The 12656-nt window shown below is 64.6% G+C and overlaps 1 protein-coding gene across 3 annotated transcripts in view; it reads right to left on the reverse strand.

Moving 5' to 3' along the window:
• The window catches only part of COL18A1 (collagen type XVIII alpha 1 chain), a 90349-nt gene that overhangs the window by 11656 nt on the left and 66037 nt on the right, over nt 1–12656 (reverse strand). For all 3 annotated transcript variants that reach the window (XM_042957282.1, XM_042957281.1, XM_042957283.1), the window contains 19 exons: nt 12321–12440; nt 11772–11798; nt 10486–10548; nt 10292–10378; nt 9839–9892; nt 9551–9709; nt 8720–8782; nt 7888–7914; nt 5776–5907; nt 5198–5260; nt 4030–4056; nt 3240–3275; nt 2647–2718; nt 2316–2351; nt 1987–2076; nt 1395–1424; nt 1288–1314; nt 1003–1065; nt 644–718 (listed from right to left, as the gene is read on the reverse strand). In XM_042957282.1, coding sequence (XP_042813216.1) covers nt 644–718; nt 1003–1065; nt 1288–1314; nt 1395–1424; nt 1987–2076; nt 2316–2351; nt 2647–2718; nt 3240–3275; nt 4030–4056; nt 5198–5260; nt 5776–5907; nt 7888–7914; nt 8720–8782; nt 9551–9709; nt 9839–9892; nt 10292–10378; nt 10486–10548; nt 11772–11798; nt 12321–12440 — 1251 coding nt within the window. The remainder of the gene's footprint in view (nt 1–643; nt 719–1002; nt 1066–1287; nt 1315–1394; nt 1425–1986; nt 2077–2315; nt 2352–2646; nt 2719–3239; nt 3276–4029; nt 4057–5197; nt 5261–5775; nt 5908–7887; nt 7915–8719; nt 8783–9550; nt 9710–9838; nt 9893–10291; nt 10379–10485; nt 10549–11771; nt 11799–12320; nt 12441–12656) is intronic.

Consider the following 12656-nt stretch of genomic DNA (forward strand, 5'->3'; position numbering starts at 1 on the left):
CCGAGGGGCTCCGACCACGCCAGGGACGGAAGGAAACGGCAGAGGGAGCATGCTCTAGATGGGGGTTTTTGTCCCCAGGGAGCACGGACGAGGCCTGCCGTGGGGGCCCCCCGACCTCGGGGCCGGCCTGAGTTCTCTGGGCCCTGAGATCCAAGGTCCCACTGCCCATCCCAGACAACCCTGGGAGACTTCAGGGCCCCTCCGGGCCTGTCCCCCACGGCCACTGAATCCGGGTCCAAGTCCTCCCCGCACCCTCTCAGGGCCTGTCTGGGGGTGGGGGCTGAGGGAGGAGGGCCGGGACCCCTCCACGGTGGCAGCACCCAGAGGCAGAGGGGCGGCCGCATCCTCAGGGTGGGGCGTCTGCGGGTGAGGCCCCTGCCGAGTACCCCTCCTCCAGAGCCCCCAGCCCCTCGGCAGGGCGGGCTCAGCTGACAGGCAGGGGATAACCAGGGGCCGGCTGGGTGGTGGCCGAGCCAGGCGTACGGGCTCTGACCCTCCCAGTGCGGCGCTGAGAGAGGGACAGACAGGGAAGGGTGAGGGGCCCAGGCTACAGAAGTTTCCAGAGCCCTCTCAGGAACGCCCCCCCACCCCCCACCAGCCCCCAGCCTGGACAAAGGTGAGCAATCCCAGGCACCTAGCTCACCTTGGCTCCTTTCTGGGCAGGGCCTAGCGTGCTGCCATCGGGGCTGAAGACTGGGCCCGGCTCGCCCTTCTCGCCCTGGAACAGCCGGGGTGATGGGCATGAGGCCGGCTCTGGGGAAGGGAGGGCCTTCGACTCCCACAGTAAAGCCCCAACTCGGGGCATGAACACCAACCCCGGAGCAGGTGCATGGTGAGTGGGGTCCTCCCCTCCCTGGGCTCTGCCGTGGGGTGGTCTCCGCGGGGCCTCCATGGGTCACAGTGAGGTGACCGTGAAGAGAACCGGCGTCAGACTCGGTCAGGGCTCTCGTGTCCCCATCGCCCCCCCAGGGTCACAGAGCAGATGGCGCCTGAGCCTCTCACCTTGGGTCCCGGGGGGCCCCGCTGGCCTTTGGAGCCCAGATCTCCCTTTGGCCCGGCCGGTCCCTACGAGGAGACAGGAATGAGGGCCACGCGAGGGACCCTGTCCCACCACGGCCGCCTGGGCACACCTGCCTCCTCGTCCTGACCCACACCCCGAGACCCCGCCCTGGTCCCCGGGGGCTTCTGCGCAGGAGCCTGAAGGTTCCTCGGCTCTGCGGGCACCCTCCGGCACTGGGCTCACCAGGGGCTCGGGGTCGGTGCGAGGAGGGCCGAGGGGCGACTTACAGGAAAGCCCGCGTACCCCGGCCGGCCCTGCGGAAGAGAGGGGTCGGGTCAGCTCGGGGCGGGCGCGGAGCCGGCTGTGGCTCCCCCCCGGGATGGCGTGCACATACCTCGGGTCCCGGCACGCCTGCCACCGCTCTCTGTCCGCGGGCCGGTGGAAACACAGGCCGGAGGAGGAAAAGGGAAAACACGTTAGAGTTAAAGCCCAGCTCGCCTCACGGGCCCAATGAAACAGCACAGCAATTAATGCCCAAGAAAAACTGCTTTCACTCGCCGTCCTGGCTTTGGCCTCAGGTCCCTCAGATCAGGCACTGGAGAAGCTTCCAGAGACCCCAGGGCCAGAGCGGACTGCCGGCATCTGGGAACCCAGGGGGTTCTGATGGGGCAGCTCAGAGGCTGAGGACACGAGGGTCTCAGTGGGAGAGGCCTTGCTCCATTTAGATTTTCTGCTATAGAATTTCCATTTCTCTCCGGTCACCCACTCCCATCATTTTTTTCTCATTCAAATAATTTAAAAGTCTCACCATAATGAGACACCATCGCTGGTCCAGAATAGAACCAAGTGGAAACCCTGGAGTCTTTAGGGGGCACCCGAGGTTGGGGGGAGCCGACGTGGGGTCAGGGACCGGGATGGCACCCGCCGTGGCCAGTGCCGAGGGGAGGGCCGGGCACGGCGCCTGCCCACCCACGCAGTGTTCTTACGTCCTGCTCCGACACGTAGACGACAGGTCCTGGGGGCCCGGGGGGTCCGGGGAGGCCAGGCTGCCCCACTCCATCCCTCCCTGGGTCACCCTGGAAGAGAAAGCCGGTGTCTGACTCTCAGATGGCTCGCGGGGGCCTCCAGATTGTCCGGGGGGGGGCCCTTCCAGGGCTCGGAAGGGGTTCCCGGCGCCCACAGGGTGTGAGGAGGTGCCTGGGCTGGGGACGGCAGTGCTGAGGGCCCCACCTCCCGGCAGGGCAGGCTCCGAGCCAGCACCCCTCAAGGCTTGGCCACGCACGTGCCCGGCCCGCAGACCCCGAGCCCCACTCACTTTCTCTCCCTGGGTCCCTTTTTCTCCTTTGGGTCCCTGCAAAGATGGAAACAGTTCATCTCAAACAGAGCCTGAGCCCCCTTCCTGGAGACCCCACACCACCAGCAGTGGCTCTGAATGGAGACGTGGAGAGTTCTTCCTGGGACAGGGGGCTGAGCCAGGCGGGAAGCCCGGCGGGCAGCCTGGACCCCCGGCCCACGGAGCCGGGGTCTCTGAGCCCCGTGGGGTACAGAGCACTGGTCGGGACCCCGAGACCACACCGAGGTGTCGGCCTCGTCAGCCGCTCGGGTGGCCCGCCCCCCCACCCCAAGCGTTCCTAGTGGTCGTGCACCTGGGCTCCGGCTGTGCCCTCTCTGCCAGGGAGGCCGGGGAACCCGGGAGGTCCATCGGCTCCGACTTCTCCCTGCACCCGACACAGGAGGAGACGAGCGTCAGCCCACCGCCCAGCACAGCCTGGCGTCCGGGGAGGTGAGCGGGCCGGCGCTTCTGTGGGTCACCAGCTCACGCCCCTGGCGGCAACTTGGCCCAGTCGGCCTCCAGCCTCCTTAGGAGCCTCAAGGGGCAGAGGGGGAGGGGACTACGGTTGGACAGACTCCTGTGGTTCCCAAGGTTTACACCCTGGAGCCGGGAGGAAGCCTGTCCTGTGACCTGGGGCGGCGGGCAGGTGTCCTGGGGGTGGGTATCCTCAGGACAGGCACGTCTTGCAGTCTGAGGAGTGGAGGCCGAGCCCGGACGGCACCAGGAAGAACCAGAGGGAGAGTGAGCCCGGGCCTGGCCTTGGAAGTCACTGCACGCGGACCTCCCCCCGAGTTACCATGGTTCCAGGGGACCGGGGCCGTGCGGCTGAGGGGGCCCCTGCCTGCTCCCGACTGGGACGGGTCAAGATCACGGATTCTCTGACCCCAAGAAAAGGCTCTTTCTTACCTTGGCGCCCGGTGGTCCGGCTATTCCAGGGTCCCCCTAGAGCGGGTGAAGGGGCTCTGTGAGCGGGAGTGCGGCAGCCTGCCTCACAGTGGTGGCGTCCGTGCTGCCTTCTCCTCCTCCAGGGCCAGCCCAGAGCGGAGGGTCCCAGGGACACCGGGCCAGCTGTGCAGGCAGCTAACACACGCAGCCTAGACTGTTCTGGAAGCTGCCCCATCAGTTTGCTCCAAGGAGCACTCCACCAGACGACTTCATTTTAAGGAAGTGAGTGTGTCTTTCTACAATGCAATCTTCTACCACAACCCAAAGTTCTAAATCAAAGCAAAACACTCTAAAAGGAACATTCATCACAGGACCATAACACATCGCCTGGTGGGCCCTGTGCGCCCTTGAACCCGTGTGTCTGTGGGGAGCGTGGCGTGCCCTCCCAGCCTGGCCACCCATGGGGAGGGGTGGGGGCTGGTGTCCTCCAGGGACAGGGTGGGGCAGCAGAGCCAAGCAGGGAGGTGGGGGGAGTCCCGGGGCGCCCCACCCCCCGCCGCCCCAGAGCCTGGGAGGCGTGGCAGGGGCAGGTTCCTCTGTACCCCCGGGTTGGCAAGCCCCCTTCAGACGCAAGAAGCCGGGGACCCTGTGGCTTTAGAAGGATGGGAGGAGTGCCCCCCAGCACGGAAGCTCGGGGTGGGTGGTGCCTGTTTCCCCGTGTTCCTCCCATCTCCCACGGTGAAGTCCTGCTACCCCCAGGCCCCGCTGAAACGGTAACTCTTAGTGGGGGGGGGGGGGTGCGCTCACTGACCTTGACCCCGGGCAGGCCTGGTGGTCCCTGTGGGGCAGAGAAGGAACAGAGCCTGAGCCCCTGAAGGGAAGGTCTTCCTCCTACAGGCGCCAGGACCCCCCTGGGCAGCCCAGGAGCAGGGGTCTGTCCTCAGCACCACCTTTACCCCTCAGGCAGCGCACAGACCAGACGCGAGGGCAGGCGTGCCCGGTGCCTCCACAACCCGAAGCTGCATCTTGTGTAACTGAAGCCTGCGTCCGAGCAGAATGCTGCCCTCTGGCCCGTACAGGGCACTGGCTGGCTCGGCTTTGCTGTGACCCCCGGGGGTCTCCGTCACCTCCGAAGTCACGAAACAGCCCCGCTGATTCCTCCAGGGGTCAAGGGGCACTGGATCTGTGTACCCGGGTCCAGGACCCTACAAGCGGGGACAGGACCCCGGGCCCGAGACCTCACAGCCACCTCCCACCGGGTCCTCTCTGGTGCCCAGGCAGCTACCTGATGCGGCCAAAGACTAGGATTTTTTAACACGTAAAAGGAAAAGCACGAAATTAAACTAGCGAAGCCACTCTAGCTACTCAGGGAAATAGTTTCTGCCCGAGAGAAAATTCTTACTAACGCTGCCCAGAATAGAAACCTGTCCCCGCTGCTCACTCTCACCAGGCTGAGGGTCTGGGGCCGCGGCGGGCACTGGCAGGAGGGTCCCCTGGGCACCCACCGGCCATGGCAGAGGCAGCGCCCCACCCCGGGACGTGTCCCCCACGTCTGGTCCAAGTCCTGGGCTCACGGGGGTGTCGGCTGCTTCAGCCAAACCCAGTCCCAACTGGTGCAGACGTTAACAGCAGAACGAGGTGGGATTTCACAGGAAGGTACCCATCTTTATTTAGTTACAATTGCACTTAGGTCCAAAGTTCATTGCTTCCCCCAATTAGAGCCGTAACGAGAACGGAAGCACTGCTATTTTCCAGAAAGATCCATCTTTTAGGGCTCATTCTGCCCCACGTCCATCTACCAGACCACCAACGGCACTTCCCCACATGGACGGTCCACTCCCTTCCAGAAGGCCTCCAGGGTGGACAGTGCCCAGGCATCAGCGGCCTTGCTGGTCCCCACCGGTGGGCTGGTCCCAGGGGCATCCCCTGCCCCGCGTGCACCTCCCCCCGAGAGCGGATCAAGCCGGCAAGGGCAGTACCTGTGGCCCGCTGGCTCCGTGAGCAGTTGACCAGAAGGGTCCCCCAGAGCCGTCCATGTCCTCCTGCGGGCAGCACACGAGGGGGACAGTTGGGTCTGCATGTCTTACGGGAAGAGATCCCTCCCGAAGGCCAGCTGCTGGCCTTGGGGGGAGACTCAGCCACAGCTAAGCAGGGCGGGTTCCAAGGGCTGAGGTCGCCTGGCAGCGGCCATTCTTGGTCCTGGCATAAGAAGCGTCTGCCAGGTTGCAGGGACCCTGCCGGGGGTGGGGGCGCCCCGTTCAGCCCTCCTCTGAGTTTAGGGGATTTTATTTTTGGCCCGAGCACCAGCCGGGGGCCTGGCTGTCTCACGGTGTTGCTTGGGGCAGTCTTTCCCCAGCACGCACAGGACAGGGGCCCTGGCATGACCACCTGTGCAACTGGGTGGCTGCTCCCCCACTGCCCCCGGTTCCACCTTGTGGCACCGTCTAGGCGGGGCTGAGACATGGGGCCGGGGAGAGTGCTAGCCCGTGGGGGGCGCCCAGGGGGGCACGGAGCTGCAGACTCGGCTTTCTGGGGGACGGGAGCAACCAGTACTCACAAACCCCGCGGCAAGTCCTGGTCCTGGAGGCCCGGGGGGCCCGGGGGGCCCTGGTGGTCCAGCTGGTCCGGGGGCTCCTGCCAAGCCAGTCTCCCCAGGAGCGCCAGTGGGGCCAGGGTCCCCCTTGCTTCCCTGCACAGGTGGAGAGACAGAAGTCACTGCTTTCGGCCACCAGGGTGTCCACTAAACCCCGAGACAGCCACTGCATGCCGTGCCCACCTGCTTTCCCTATGTGCTTTTTACAAATCTGGAAACCAGAGACAAACGGCATTGCACAAAGCAAACCCAATAGCCCCCGTTTTTCCTCTGACTCTAGGAAACGGTTTTACCCACTTTAAAAACGACACTACCGAGGGAGACCCACAGGCCCACACACCGGAGATATTCCTTCCAGGTCTGGTGCAAGGGGCACACAGAGCATGCTGTCCCCCGCGGCGGAGGAGGGGGTGGCGAGCTGTGGCAGGTGAGGGGGGGAGCCCCGAAGCAGCGATGGGGGAGCAGGAGGGCCCCTGAGAGCAACCGAGGGGGGCCCAAGGACTGAGGAGGCCCGAGGGTCCTGGACGCCAGGTGCTGCCGGCTTGTGAGCAGGGCAGGGAGGTGGGACTTGACACAGGGAGGCCCTTGGGCAGAGGGCTGGGCTCCGTGCAGGCTCAGCCCGGAGGCCGGGATCACCACCTGGCCGGCCCCACCCCAGACCACCTAACCTCATCTGCAGATGGAGGGACCACAGTCTCCTGCCTGTGAGGGGCACAGGCGCCCCTGGCCCACAGCAGGGCGTGTTACCCACGCACGCAAGCCCACCGGAAGGCCCCGGGCAGCGCTGACCACGGCCTCTCCCCAGGGGGCCTCCCCGGCCAGTTCCACTGCCTCCTCCGGCCCCTCGAGTGGGCTGGGGTCCCCTCACCGCTTCCCACAGGCATCGGATGCTGTCCTACGGGGGTTGGGCCCCGGCCCTCCACGAGCTGCCCCTGAGGCTGGTGTTAACCCCTTTACGGTCTATTTAACAGATAGTCAGCAGTTTTGACTTGTTGACCCACTTTACCCACGGGCTCATTTTAACGGAATCTTATATTTTACTTTCTGGGTTTTAACACTAGTGCCTTTTGATTATATTTAAACAACTCATCTAATGGCCAATCTTTGAAAGGCTTCTACGTAAATATTTGTGCCTAGAAAACTCCATCGGGGCTGATCTTTTGTATTTATTTTTTCCCAGTTTCCTACTCAGTTTACAACCAGGCTGTAGGATCTGGACCCCTCAGGCCAGCTCCTGACGGTTTTAAAGTTTGAGTCTCAATAGCCAGTTTCCCACTTGGGGTCTCATTCCCACAGCAGGTCTGACCTCAGCTTCAATGCTGAATTTTCCTGCAGTTGTAGCCCCTCATTTCAGGCCTCCCAGAAGGCCCTCAGTGCCCCCACGCTCATGCGTGTGTGTGCACGTGCATGTGTGCATGATGTGTGCGTGCGTGTCCACTCACGTATGCATGTGTGTGTATGTGTGCATGCACCTGCATGTGTGCATATGCATATGTGTGCATATATGTGTGCGTGTGCATATGTGCATGTGTGCTCCTATGCACACGCTCCTCTCTGAACCCCACCCCATCCCTCAGAATCCGCATGACCTGTGTCCCGATCCCGTCCTCATCCTGGTCCTCCCTTCCGCCCCGCGGGGTTTGCCCAGCGCAGCCCCGGCCCACCAGCGGGCACTTCCCCTGGGGACCAGCCCCTTGACTTCCCGGGAAGTTTCCGGTGAGCGCCCGCCCACCCGGTGCAGCTCAGAAGGGGCCTCCCCGGACCCGCTTCCTCATGGGATCCCACGGGGCCCCAGCAGCACCCCAGCCCCCAGCAGCCCGGTCCCTCCCCATGAATTCCCCCCCCCCCACTCCACGCTTTATCCGACAAGTTTTCACCGGGAGCTCGTATCCAAACACCAGGTCTCATCCCGCAGCGGCCAGAACTGGGTGGGAACCCTGGCCGGACCAAGGGGACGCCTCCCCAGGGCGGCTCCCACAGTGGACACCGGCTCCCTTGACCGTGGCCCAGCCCGCCCCGCACCCAGCCGCCCATCTCCACCCGCCCCAGGTGCCTCCAGGGGCATCTCGTCTGTACCTTAGGTCCCGGGGCGCCCGCTTCGCCCTGCAGGGGAGAGAGAACAATCGCTGAACCAGACCGCGTGCGGCCAGCGAGAGGAGAGCACACACTTGTGCTCATTCCGTCCTGACCCGAGAGGCCGCTGTTCTGCCAGTCACGCTGATCAGAGCCTGGCTTTCCTCGCTGGGCAGTGTCTGGGCAGCCGGGATCCCGCGTGCCGCTCCCGGAAGACACGCGTCTGAAACCCTGAGTGTCTCCTGGCCCCGCCCTGTGTCAGACCTGGACAGAGGCTCCCGGGGGGCTGGGAGTGGCCGGCACCCCCACGAGAGCCCCTCTGGCTCGGCTGCTCCCCCAGCGAGAGTTCACGGAAAACGCGCCTCCTCCGCTCAGCCCCGAGCAGCCCGGCTCTCACGGAAAGTATCCCACAGAGGACGGCCTCGAAACCAAACCCCTCCTGGTTCATTCACCGTAAACGACGTGGAGCCACGGGCCCCAGTTGTAACCAGAATGAAAGCTTGGGATGCAGTTTTCAAATCAAGCCAAGTGTCCCCACGACCCCAAACACCTAGTCCAGCTGTCATCAGGAACACTGATCACAGAGTCCCGAATTTTTACACGCTTCTCAGCGAACTCCGGACGCCCCAGGCCCCAGGCTCTCAGACCCTGAGGACTTAGGCGGACGGTGGATGGTGGCCGTGCACGGGATGACAGGGCCACCTGCTTCCCCGTGGCCACCTTTGTGGCACTTCTCGTGCGGAAGGCCGCCCGGCCGCACCCCCACACCCATCGCTCTCCGGCCGGCACGCGGCACCGGGTCAGGCCCGCACAGACTTCTGGGGAAGTGACTTACGGGGCTGCCTTTCTGGCCAGTCTTTCCTGGTCCCCCGTCTCTTCCTGGAGGACCTGGCGGTCCCTGGGGGAGAGAAAAGCAGAGTGTGGGGCCAGACGGAATTCAGCCGCTGAAAAAGATTCACGGGGCAGCGGATGATTATCCGGGTGTGCACGCTTCCCCAGGGTCGAGGACGCCGAGCGTCTCCCCTTTCGGCTCACAGGAGAGCCTGCACACGGGCTACGGGGTGCAGCGGCTCCGCTCGGTTTCTACATTTGTTCCCTTTTCGTTGAGTTGATCGAATAGGGGAGGATGAGAAGGGCCCCCAGACCGTGAGTGAGGGGCCGGTCACTCGAACAGAGCCGGGCGCCATCCACGGGACGATGCCACGAGCGTGCGGACTGGACCTCCGGAGCGCGTCGTCCGGGGAACACGTTCCGTGCACCCGGTTCACGTGGCGCAACTCTGATAGCGACACGTGTGGGAACCTCCAGGCCGCGGGCCCCCCCGCCGGCGTCGGGAGCGGGGGTGGCAGGGCTCTGAGCACCCCACGAGTGGTGAGTCCCAGACGCGGGCTCCTCACGGCCCCCGGGCCTGCAGGCAGGGCCCACTCCTGGAGACAGACTCTGGGAGATCCACTGACCCGCCGGAGGCCCGGAGCTGAATGGCGCCGCAGGCATCACCCGGTGGGTCGGCCACTCAGGCTCCTCCCCCCAGGGGCCCAGAGCCAGGAGCCGCCTCCCTGCGATGATCTGGGCAGGGGGGGTACGGGTGGGGACTGGTGTTCACCCCCCACCCCAGGCCAAGCCCGGAGGGCGTCAAGGGCAGGGAGGGGCAGGAGGCAGGCCTTACCGGGGCGCCGGGAAGCCCGGGGGCCCCGTCCCGCCCAGGCACTCCAGGAAGGCCTGCGGGGCCTGGGACGTCGGAGCTGTTCATCCCAAAGCGGCCTGGCTCTCCGGGCAGGCCTGGGACGCCGGGGGGCCCCGGGGGGCCGGGGAAGCCTCTCGGGCCCTGGATACAGAGAGACGCAGGATGGTTGTGGCACGCGGCACCCGCCGAGGGACGGCCCTGACCCCCACCCCCGCTTGGGCACCACCACCACCACCACCACCACAGGGTCCACATGCCCAGGACACTCACTCGGAGACTCTCCAGGTCACCGCCGAACCCGGACCCCTCCATGTCAATGAAGGTCTGAGGGAAGGAGCCCACGGGCACGTCACTGGGGGCCCGGGTCCTTCCACCCGGCCCTCCCCTCGCCCGAGGCCAGCGGGGTGGGGGTTCGACCCGGCAGGATGCTCATCTCGAGCACGGCCCACAGCCCACAGCTGGGAGGTTTACGGCGAGAAGCCGTGAGCAGGTAGTGGACGCGCCCGCTGAACAAAAGGAGGCAGAGCCGGGCAGGAGGACAGCCCTGCGGCCCCAACACCCTGTGGCCCAGCAGACAGGGCTGACTCCCGGGCCTGACACCCCTCCCGGAAGGCAGGTCTGGGTCCAAAGAAGGAGGCGTCAGGAAGCCAAGCAAGGTGTGGAGGGTCCCTCCGGGGGCAGCAGGCGGCCCCCCTGCTGGAAGAGGCTGCGGCCGGGACTTACCAGCCTGTCGTGTCTGAAGGAGGGTCCTGGTGGCCCCGGAGGCCCTTGGGGTCCTGGGGGTCCTCTTGGCCCGACCCCAGGGTCCCCCTGGGGATGTAAGACACCAGTTACATCAGGGCGTACGGCCCTCACTGCGGTCAGGGCTTGAGAGCGTAACGCACACGAACGGAGACCCAGACGGCTGAGACTCTCACCTTCTCGCCCTTGGGGCCCATGTCTCCTGGGGTCCCGGGGAAGCCCTGTGGCCCAGGGTCACCCTGGAAGACAAAGACCATCATCTCGGTCAGGGAGAAGGCCCCTCTGTGCTGTCACCACCCGTCCCGCCCAAGACACATGGCCGGGGCACACAGCCAAGCCATCGAGGGGTTGACAGAGGGCATCGTGCAGGACTCAAGGCAGACACTGCCCACGGGATCTGACCTGAGGGGCCACGTGGACCTTTCTACACAAATGTGACCTGCGGCTTCCCATGGACGTCCTCACCAGACACTGGCGCTCTGCCCCATACATGCCTGTGCCTGCCCCGTACACGTGTATGTGTGTGCCTGTCCCGTACGTGTGTGTACCTGCCCCGTAGTTGTGTGTGCCTGCCCCGTACGTGTGTGTGTGCCTGTCCCATACACTCGTGTGCCCGCATTGGGTGCTGTGGACAGAGTGCCTGCGCATTTGCCCCTGGTGGGCGCAGGCGGCTTCTGTGTGCTGGAACGTCCACGTTCACTGTGGGGCCCGTCAGATTACAGCTTCCCGTGCGTTCGCCCAGAGCAAGCTGTCCCTGGAGTCCTTTGGGTCCCGGACGCCCCAGGCCCTGCCCGGCCGAGCACCGGCTGATTTCCTGAGGCGCCACCGGGATTCCCACAAGTGACCCCACCACCAGGTTAAGTAGGGACTGTCTGGGGTCAGTAGGAAATATCCCTTTCTGCCCCCTCGAATGTTTTCAAGAGGGGTGTGCGGTTAGTCGGCGGCCTGCCCCCATGACCACTTGTCGGGGCGTCATGTCCCGTATCTCAGTTGGCAACTTTCTCGCGCTGTGTTACCGTGCTTCTGGGAAACAGCATTTGTTGATTTTTAAAAATCCATAGTTTTCAAGACAGAAGCTCCCATCTGTCGTGACTGCTGGTTGGTCTGCATGGACCCTGCTCCCCCACCCCCCGCCCAGCTACAGGCTGCACCCCTCCCCAACCCACAAACACGCTTCCTATTTCTTTGTTATGTGTTTTTCCCTCTAAGAATTTGGAAGCTACACCTTTTATTTCTTCCCTTGCCTTTTTTTTCTGGTAGTTAGCCTAAACTTCTCAATACGTACGCATAACAGTATTTTTCTATCAACAGTTAGACTTCTATTTTCTCAACCAAAGTGAAGTTGCATTCAAAGCTAAGTGCACTGGCACTGAGTTTACAGAGTGTCACGGGGTAAAGAAGCCCGAGGGTCTCACACAAATGTCACAGATGGGACCTGGCTGTGAAAGAAAAGTGAACTTACAGGTTTCCCGTCTTCACCAGGATCGCCCTGGAACGTGCAGAAAACCGTTAGTGACAGAGAATTATACCCCGTCCCCACGCTGATCTGAACACGGAAACGGAGCCACACTCCAGGCCCCCCAAACGGTGGCGTGTGAGCGTGGAGAGCCTCCCTCCCCGTGCACCGCGGGCTGGCCCTGCGGGGCCTTGCTGGCCACCCCCGGCCACCCTCTTCCCTGACTGCCCCCACCTTGCTAACCAGCCCTCCGACCTGACCGCCCCCGGCCTCGCTAACTGCCCCCCTCCCTGACCGCCCCCTGACTCCCTAATTGCCCCCTGCCTTGCTGACCACCCCTCCTCCCTGACCACCCCCCTCGCTGACCACCCCTCACCTCCCTGATCGCCCCCCTGCCTTGCTGACCGCCCTCTGTCTCGCGAGGGGAGGAAGCAGCCTCAGGTCAGGGCCACCCCAAGGTCTCCATCGGGGACCGGCTGCTCGGCCGCCTTAGGCCCACCTCCCCCTCCTGTCCAAGCCCCTCCCCCCGGCCCAACCCAGGGAAGACAGACTCACCGGCTCACCGTCCTTTCCGGGAGCACCGTCCTTCCCTGGTGGCCCTGGGGGGCCCGGGGGGCCCTGTGGCCCGGGTACAGGCTGTGCATCGGGGCTCTGTACTGCAGAGCCTGCGGGACCCTGGGGACGAAGAGGAGAGGGCGCAGGCTGGGGGGCCGCGGCTGCACCCTCCTGAGTCTCAGGCTGGGCTATGTATCACAGGGGACGTGCCGAGTGGGCATGACAGGCATGGGACACACAGTGGGCCCTGCCCGGTCATCCCTGCCACGTGCTCCCGGGGCTGCGGGCGCAGGAGGAGCACAGAGGAAGGGGTGCGGCAGCTGGAGCTGCATCCGG

Source organism: Panthera tigris, chromosome C2 (assembly GCF_018350195.1).
Source record: "Panthera tigris isolate Pti1 chromosome C2, P.tigris_Pti1_mat1.1, whole genome shotgun sequence".
Classification (NCBI taxonomy): domain Eukaryota; kingdom Metazoa; phylum Chordata; class Mammalia; order Carnivora; family Felidae; genus Panthera; species Panthera tigris.